A 9,999-nucleotide genomic window follows, 5' to 3' on the forward strand; every position below is an offset into this window, starting at 1 on the left:
CATGTGCGCGTGTTTATGGTTTGGGAATAAGCGTGTTCTGCACTTTGGCTCTCACACGCACACACGCAAGGAGAGAGACAAACATAATCCGATTAGGAGCAATTAGGCGTGAGATTGTGCGACACCAACTGAAAGCCTTTCCAGGGGTCTGCTACCCACGGCCCGTGGGCCACATGCGGCCCGCCAAGAAAAAAATACTAAAACACACAAATGCTCATCATTTATAATAACAATTTGCTTTCATTATTTGTCATCATTTTAGTACGCCCCCGAGGACTTTCAATGTGTGGAAAAGGTTGACATCTGGACACTCCCAGAGGTGTGCATGTGTTCATTAGTGCGTGTGCGCGCGTGTGTCATCGAAAGAGAGAGAGAGGGGGGGGGGCAAGTGGACCCTCCCAGTCAACTCTTCTTCCCACCAGAGCAGCATCTCCCTCTCTCTTGCTCACACATTCACGCACGCGCACACGCAGTGCATCTTTTAGAGGATGCTCCCGCAGCACACTTCCCAACTTTGACGTCCATGTTGTGCGTGTTTTGCGAGAGCAGGCAGGATTTTTTTTTTTTTTTTTACTCGAAAGTGAAACTCTTGCAGGATGTTTTACTTCCACTGTCCTCCGCAAATCGATGCTGAGTGCTGTCGCTCCAATACATGTAAGTATTGTTATTATTATTATTATTTAGTCTTATAGCGTGACATTTTTAGTGCACTGATGCATGGCTTTCTTTGCATACGTTTTCTGCATGGTTAGTGCTATAAGGAGAAAATGACGCGTAAGTGTTGGAGGCCCCTTGGGACAGCTTTCATCATGTGGGGGTTCTTTCGGGGACAGATGTTGGTCGGCTCTTCGTTAGTGTCATAAGTCCTTCCATGGCTCCTCACAGATTCCAAACAGCATCAATTCATGTCATTGATTGGATTATTTGATTGTTGATTTTGCACTCGGAATTTTTTTTTGCCACAAAAGGAAAAATAAGTAAATGACTGAGGCACCTCGTGAGATTTTTTTTTTAAATTGTATTTGCAAAACTGATATTTTAAAACAAGCCATTTACAAAGTGAGTAAGTGTGTGTCATGTACTTTTCAGTGAATTCGAGCACTTTTGCCAACCACGCCCCAGCTGACTTTGATGATGGCTTCCTGCGTAGGAAACAGCGGAGGAACAGGACCACGTTCACTTTGCAACAGGTATGGCTCGATTGCACATTTTCGAAATAGATACACATCTGTTTTAGGAGAAACCACAAAAAAAAACATCTGCAATCCTATTCAAATATATTATTTTATTAATATGAAGCACCAAACCTGCTGTTTATTTTGCAGCATACAGGCTATTTATTTTTGGAGAAATACGTTTTTGATTGTCTTTTACTTTGTTTTCGTCACCAATTGTTGATGGAGTGCAGGTGTTGTGTTTTCAGAAATGTTTACATTGTCAAATGTTTCGTTTTGTGGAGTGCAGGAGTTAAAAATGAAAATCCTGAAACAAATATAATATGATAACAATTCCAAACTTGGACGAAAGTTGCTTTCTATGCGTGAAGTCAACACAGCGCACTTGTAAATGGAAATAAAAACCATTAGTCTATATTGAAAAAAAAAAAAAAAAAGTTACTCATCTAATTTTATGTATATATATATATATATATATATATATATACACACATATATATATATATATATATATATATATATATATATATATATATATATATATATATATATATATATATATATATATATATATATATATATACACACATATATATATATATATATAATGTATATTAGCTGATTAAATCCTTATTTCAGAATTTAGTAAAACATAATAATAGCATCAATAAACAATTGTATTCATAGTCATATTTTTCAAATAACCATATTTTCATGCACTTGTTTTGCATTGCACTTTTTTCTTATAGTTTGTGTATATTACGTGCAATTTGCATATAAATGATGTACCGTGTGCGGGTGTGCCTGCGTGTGCGCGCGTGCGTGTGAATGCGCAGCTGGAAGCCTTGGAGGCGGTCTTCGCACAGACTCACTACCCGGACGTGTTCACGCGCGAGGAGCTGGCCATGAAGATCAACCTGACCGAGGCCAGGGTGCAGGTGAGCCTCGGCCTGCATTGCGTCATTTTCGCCTTTTTTTTTAATGTAGGAAAGGTCTTACAAAAATGGCATCAAAATAAAATTAGGCTACACTGTTTCATCATCATAAATAGTCATAATGTGGCTCTATAATTTGTTAAATGTGAGTCCATTTCCAAGGAGATGTCATCATGCAAAATATCACGTTACGTCACTTCCCGTTTCTTTTCTTTTTTTTTTTTTGCATGTAATTGCGATGGACATAATGGTTGGGGTCACCCCATATAGCTTCAGGTCCGATAATGGAATCCTGCGTTGTAAATCAGGAAGCGTCAACAAATAATTTCCCCTAATCCGATTATCACAGTGCTATTATTCAATCTGAGCGAGCAGGGATATTAAAGTTGCATTATTATTAGGAAATAAATGTCATTTCTGTTGCAGCGTTGCCCCCCCTCCCTCCTTCCATCCTCACTCCCATTTTTTTGTAGTGTGTCAATGGGCCTCCCCCCGCATTAAGAGCACGCTGCAAATGGAGATGAATGGAGCAATTATAGGCCATTGAGAGAGAGGGGTGGTGGTGGTTCGCGTTTGGGGTGGGGGGTGGGGGGTAGGCTTGACTTGTAGCAGGAAGGTGCAGGGGTGAGATAAGTCCGTCGGCTGCATTGTTGTCCCGTCTGCATGTTTGCTCGGCCTTGTTGACATGACACAATGGAGAGGTAACCTCCATTCAATTGGCACGGCATGATTAATGCCCGCTCGAATGTGCTCCTAATCGAATGTGATGTTGTCAAACAATCCCTAAATGGGCAAATAAACGACTTCATGGCCGCCTCTCTCGGGCTGCACAACTGTCAGCGGGAAGTCATTAAAATATGATAATGAAAAATTGCTCAATTAAATGTTCTTATAGGCTCTGACCTTCATTCGATTAAGATAGCACCGCTACTTGTTCTCACTTCTCACACGTGCATGCCACAACTTTTGCACTTTGACTGCTACTCCTACAACTTGACATAACATTATGTATGTGACACATGCACTACTGCAACGAATGACATATGTGACATGTGCCCAAATAGCTTATAAAAAGAATCCGATATATATTCTTGTGTGGAGTTGGATGTTGTCAAGCTTAACACGTCCACTCTGTCATCATGAAATATCAAATCAGAAATTTGAACTACACACAATCAATTTGCAAAGTGAATCCTGTTGCTATAGGTGAAGTTCCACCATGTGCTCATTAGACAGTAACATTCAACAAAAATGTCCATCCTGTCATTGTCCACTCTGTCAGCAAGGTCACATTTTGCTGTTAGTATATATGTACATTTTCTGTTAGCAGTTTTTTTTTTTTAATGTGTTGGAGCTTGATCAATTGCTATGAGATTTGACGTACTGGTCATACCGTATACAGTAATTTATATTTTATACACTACATTGCTTACATTTGACTAAATGGACTTAGTTTTATTTGACACACTTACACACTAAACTGTATTACTTCTACTTACTTTAAAACATTACTTATATGTGACATAGTACTTATGTTTGACATAATTGAAAACCTGTACAGTATACTGTATTGCACTGTTTTCTAGTTGTAACTGTTAGATAGTGACTAAAAAATTTATTAATGGATGTGTGTGTACCGATACTAAATACCAGATACCAGTCGCCGACGCCAGTATCGGCTGTACCCTTGTGACCATTTTACAATCAGGAATTGGAAATTAGAAGAATAGCAAATTGCCATTAATTTCATGCAATTTTAAAGAAAAAAAATCTATATTGGGATATATAGGTCTCTTTTTTGAGGAAATGTTATGAATCAAAATACCAGTGATATTGGTGACTAATCGTAACTAATCTAAAAATTGAATATTCGTACTGGTATCAGTCTGAAAATAAAAAAGTGGTACGGAACATCGTGGTCAGAAAGTTATTGGTTGTGTTTTGTGTCACTGCAGGTCTGGTTTCAAAACCGCAGGGCCAAGTGGAGGAAGACGGAACGAGGCAGCACGGACTCAGAAGGAGGCAAAGAGCAGCTGAGCGAGGCCGCGCTGCCAACGCGCAGCATCAACTCTCAGTCGCCGGTGGAGCCGAGCAGGAAACTCAAAGACCCGCTGGACATGCAACAAAGGTGAGAACGGAACACTCAATGTGATGCCAAAAGGCTGATGTCTCATTCAACTTTTATGCACACCTCAAACTGGATTAGCACAAAATTGGATGCTTTCACCTTTTCTCATTTTCTCATCAAGTGTCATCCATTATTAAATGAGGACAGCCCAGCAAAGTTTAGGATAAATCCTAGTTCTCCACTAAAATATAACTGTTTGACCATGTGTAATGTACACAAAACTAGTTCACTAGTAAATTTACAGAATGCTGTAAGACTCCACATAGTCATACTGTTTATTTGCCTAAGTGTTGCTGATTTGCAACAGAATTCAAATGGGTTCAGCACTTTAATGTCTGCGGGTGAACATTCTTTTATTTCTTTTTATTTTTTTTATTTTTTTATTTTTTTGCGGGTGAACATTCGTGTCTAGAAAATTGCGACTTTTGATCTAGTTAGCATTTTCTAGTAATGTAAAAATGAAGCTTCATGAAGCACTTGTTATATTTTTTTTTACTCTTCTAAATGGTGCTTTGGTTTACATACTAGTTCAGTGAAAATTGATTAGATTTCCACTGCATCTTTAATAAACCAAGACTGCCACCTAGAGGAGTCAAAAAATATCACAAGTGCTTCATGAAGCTTCAATTGACCATCGCTACATTTTTCCACCCTCTGATTGGTTGGTCACCAGAGGCGCAGTTTGCCATTAGGCAAGGTAGGCAATTGCTTGGGGTCCCTTAGCCAGCAGGGGCCCCCAGAGGGCCAACATATTTGACACACCCTTCAGATTAGCAGTGCAGCATTGACAATTAACCTTCTCAAATTCCCTGCGTCAGGGTTTTTTTTTTCTTAAAAAACAAACAAATCATAAACAACAACCCTGTATAGTAAGGCTGATTATTATTATTATTATTATTATTATTATTATTATTATTATTATTATTATTATTATTTTATTAAGTAAAGTTTGCATAGTAAGGCGTTTTTTTTGTGTGTGTTTTTTTTAATGACCATGTATGTAATGTAAGGCGTTTTTTTTTTTTTAACGAGGCATTTAAGGCATGTTTTGTTTTGTTTTTTAAACTACCTTGTATAGAAAGGCATAAAAAGATGACCGTGTATCATGTGTCTTTAAAAAAGATCATGTAAAGTAACGTGTGTTTTCTTTCTTTCTTTTTTTAAAACAACCATCTATATAGTAAGGCTTTTTTTAAACGACCACATATTGCAAAGTATTTTAAAAAAAGATGACCATGTATCGTAAGTCAGTTTTTTTAAAGACCATGTATAGTAAAGTTTTTTTTGTTTTTTTTTAAGACCATGAATATAGTAAGGCGTTTTTTTTTTTAAGAGTTATTGTAAAAAAAAAAAAGACCATGTAAAGTAAGGCTTTTTTTTTTTTTTTTTTTTTAAAGACCATGTATACTAAGGCCTGTTTTCTCTCATTAAAAAAAAACAAAACAAAAAAAAAACTAAACAAAACAACTATGTATATAGTAAAGCGTTTTTTGTTTTTTTTTGTTTGTTTTTTTTAATGACCATTTTTCAACCATCATGTAAAGCGTTTTTTTTAAGTGACTATATATAGTAAGGTGTGCTATTTTTTTTCTTTAAAAACAACCATGTATAGTAAGGCATTTGAAAAAAAAGATGACCATGGGCTCTTTGCACAAATCCACTACTTCCTGAACTCAACACCACTCCTTCGTTTCCTGTCTTTCATGAGTGGACAAGCTGATTAATCCAGGTGTGCCTGATCTCAGTAACTACAACAACATTGGCCAGACTCACCTGAACTAATCAGTTTGTCCACTCATGAAAGACAGGAAACAAAAACGTGGTATTCAATTCAGGAAGTAGTCGAGCTGTGCAAAGATCCCATTGACCATGTATCATAAGGCGTCTTTTTTTTTTTTTTTTTTTTAGAAAAAAAATGACCATGTAAATTCAAGCATCCCCCCCCCCCCAACAACAATGTAGTGTCATGCGTTATTTAAAAAAAAAAAGACCATGTGTCGTAAAAAAAACCAACAACAACAACAACATGTACTGTATATGTACTGTATATAGTAAGGCTTTTTTTTTTAATGACCATATATATTATAAAATATTTTTTAAAATGACCATGTATAGTAAGGCACTTTTTTAAAGACCAATTATAGTAAGGCGTGTTTTCTTTTCTTTTCTTTTTTTTTTTTTTAAAAAAAACAACCATGTATAGTAAGGTGTTTTTTTTTGTTTTGTTTTTTTTAATAACCATCGTAAAGCATTTTAAAAACGATGACAATGTATCGTAAGGCATCTTTGATTTATGACCATGTGTAGTGAGGCGTTTTTTTGTTTTTTTTTAATGACCATGTATAGTAAGGCATTTTTTTTTTTTTAATGACCACGTATAGTAAGGCATTGTTTTTTTTTTAATGACCATGTATAGTAGGGCGTTTTTAAAAAAAAAAATTTTTATTTATTTTTTTAATGACCATGTATAGTAAGGCATTTTTTTTAAAGACCTTGTATATAGTAAGGCGTTGTTTTTTTTGTTTTTGTTTTTTTAATGACCATGTATAGTAAGGCATTTTTTTTAAGACCATGTATATAGTAAGGCGTTTTTTTAAATTTATTTTATTTTTTTTTAACAACCACGTATAGTAAGGCGGGTTTTTCGACCATGTATCGAAAGCCGTTTTTTTTTTTTAAGCGACCATGTATAATAAGGCATGTTTTTTTTTGTTTTTCTTTTAAAACAACCATGTATAGTAAGGCATTTGAAAAAAAAGATGACCATTGACAATGTATCATAAGGCATCTTTTTTTTTGACCAATGACCATGTTAAGTCAGGCATTTCCCCCCCGACAACCATGTAGTGTAAGGCATTATTTAAAAAAAAAATGACCATGTGTAGTAAAAAAAACATCATCTGCTGTATATAGTATTTTTTTAAATTACCATATATATTATAAAATATTTTTTAAAATGTCCATGTATAGTAATAAAAAATAAATAAATATGTACTGTCTATAGTAAGGCTTTTTTTTTTTTTTTTTTTAAATGACCATATATATATTCTAAAATATTTTTTAAAATGACCATGTATAGTAAGGCACTTTTTAAAATACCAAGTATAGTAAGGCGTTTTTTCTTTTCTTTTCTTAAGAACAACCATGAATATAGTAAGGTGGTTTTTTTTTTGGTTTTTTTTAAATGACCATGTATCGTAAGGCATCTTTTTTTTTTTTTATGACCATGTATAGTAAGGCGTTTTTTTTTTGTTTTTTTTTAATGACCATGTATAGTAAGGCGTTTTCTTTCTTTCTTTTTTTTTTTTTTAATGACCATGTATAGTAAGGCTTTTTTTTTTTTTTTTAAATGACCATGTATAGTAAGGCGTTTTGTTTTGTTTTTTTAGTGTTGTTCCGATAACGTTTTTTGGCTCCCGATACCGATACCGATACCCAGCTTTGCAGTATCGGCCGATACCGATACCATACCGATACTTAAAGTTTTTTTTCCTCAACATAAAAAAGCTGTCCTGCCATTGGTTCAGAGCATTCAAGGACCAATAGGATATCTTATATCGGCATGCAGTGAGCATGTCACATATCAATGAATGTCATGCATGAGCAAAACACAAGATGCTGCAATAATAATAAGTCAAGAATTCACAACATACCACAATTTTTATATCTGTGTATGTTCCTTGGAGATTCAGCGTCTTTGTTTTGTCCAGTATGAACAGGCCAGTGGGTCCCGGTGGTCCCTTCTTCCCATCATGTCTACCAGGGACCCTCCTCAACTCTGCCACTTATGCTCAGGCCCTCTCTCAGGTGGCCACATTGAAAGGTAATCTTCATCACTACGCACATCATCCAAATTCTTACCTTCACCATTCTAAAATGTCCAATGTGTTGTCTTTCAGGTAACGCTTTGTGCTCCTGCTGCGTTTCGGACCCAATGGGCTTGTCCTTCCTGCCTCCCTATGGTTGCCAGGGCAACCGCACAGCCAGTGTGGCCGCCCTCCGCATGAAGGCCCGCGAGCATTCTGAGGCCGTGCTTCAGTCGGCAAACCTGCTCGGCGCGGCCGCCGCGTCGTCCGGGCCTGGGGTCTTGTCCGGGGCGGGCATGGTGAGACCCGCCACGGGCACTCCGGCTCAAGCGGAAGCGGGCGGGACCGGAGGCAGGGACGCCTCCAGCCCCAACCTGACCTCTAAGGTGCTGGGGGGCGCCCCTGAGAAGCACCCTCACTGCTCCAACAAGGACGGCGTGGAGAAGAAGTGAGCATGCGGACACTTGAGTGACACTGAAAGCTCTTCGAGGCACAACGATGGAGCGAGCACGAGATCTAACTATTTAATGGACTATTTTGAATTATTATTATTACTGTTTGTGACAAACGTACGGTGGACCTGTTGACCTCACAAAAGCACACGTTTGGATCTGGGGTTTTTTCTGCATTCTTCGATGGACGAAAGCAGTTAAGTCCAATATGATTCATACATTCAACACATTTAGCGGTAAATTTGCTGTAAATGACATAAAAACACAAAAGACTCATATTTATTTATTTATTTATTTACATTTTAACACAAAGCTGCATCTCCAAAATTATTCATCCCCTTTCTCTTCTTGAGACTTAATTTTTCATATTTTTTTTTACTTTGCTATTTTATTTATTTATTTATTTATTTATTTATTTATTTATACATCTAATTATCATGCTCCTTAATAATAAAGTCTGAAATTAATGTTAAGCCTACATTTGCTGGGTTTGACTTTTGAGTGAACATGCTTGCACGCTAAATGCTAAAGACATTTTCCCATAATACCACAGGGTATTGACTGAGGTATGTGCAAGTTTAAAAAAAATATATATATATTTTTTTTAAGCATTTGGCGTACATTACACCAATGTAAATGTTTGTGTGTTTTATGATTTGTATTGTGTTTGTAGTGAATGATTACATTCAGCATTTTTTTTTTCTCCTCATAATGCCACAGGGTATGCGCTATACTCCACAGCATTGTGGGAAAAAATGCTAAGTTTTTAGCATTTAGCTACAAGTAGATTTTCCAGTCAAAAGTGTTTACAATGACAGATCCATACTTACGTAATACACATAGCTAATATGTAACTGAACAAATAAAAATGCATGCATGTATGAACCATTTGAGGCTTAACTGTACAGTGGATATAAAAAGTCTACACACCCCTGTTTAAATACCGTTTCTTATTTATTTATTTATTTTGTGATATAAAAAAAGCGACCAGGATAACTCATTTCTAAATATTTTCCATTATGTGACCTATAACCTGTACAACTGTGACCGCGCTCAGAATTAACCAATCACATTCAAAATTAAACAGGAGTTAGAACGCACCTGCCACTTTTCCTCTGTGTGCCTCTGATTAACCCCACATAAAGTCCAGATGTTCTCATGTTTCCTAAAATAAATATGCATTTGGCTATTTTGTAAGTCACTTCAATGGTCGAAAAAGTTTTGAAATAATTTATCTTGGTCTTCTTTACATCACAAAAATCTGGCATTTGACAGGGGTGTGTAGACTTCTTATATCCACCCTACACCCGATGGATAATGTGAATATGTCACTTCAGTGGACCCACACTTACTTATTGTAAATTTTGATGCATGTAAAGAGTAGCTTAATGGCAGTGCTTTGCCACATTTTTTTTTGTGTTTCCACAAACCAATCATTGTTGATCTTCAAGTGAAAGTGCACTTTAATCTACTAATATCAAATCAGCCGTCATCAGTGGAAGT

At 36.3% G+C, this 9,999-nt stretch overlaps 1 protein-coding gene across 1 annotated transcript; it reads left to right on the plus strand.

Moving 5' to 3' along the window:
- The first annotated feature begins 523 nt into the window (after positions 1 to 523).
- drgx (dorsal root ganglia homeobox) lies at positions 524 to 9,477 on the plus strand. The gene is made up of 6 exons (XM_077495826.1): positions 524 to 654; positions 1,090 to 1,190; positions 2,012 to 2,113; positions 4,066 to 4,238; positions 7,949 to 8,061; positions 8,138 to 9,477. Exons 1-6 carry the CDS (start codon positions 597 to 599, stop codon positions 8,494 to 8,496), a joined length of 906 nt encoding a protein of 301 aa, XP_077351952.1. The 5' UTR covers positions 524 to 596; the 3' UTR covers positions 8,497 to 9,477.
- Positions 9,478 to 9,999: the final 522 nt, after the last annotated feature.

This window comes from Festucalex cinctus, chromosome 14 (genome assembly GCF_051991245.1).
Source record: "Festucalex cinctus isolate MCC-2025b chromosome 14, RoL_Fcin_1.0, whole genome shotgun sequence".
Classification (NCBI taxonomy): domain Eukaryota; kingdom Metazoa; phylum Chordata; class Actinopteri; order Syngnathiformes; family Syngnathidae; genus Festucalex; species Festucalex cinctus.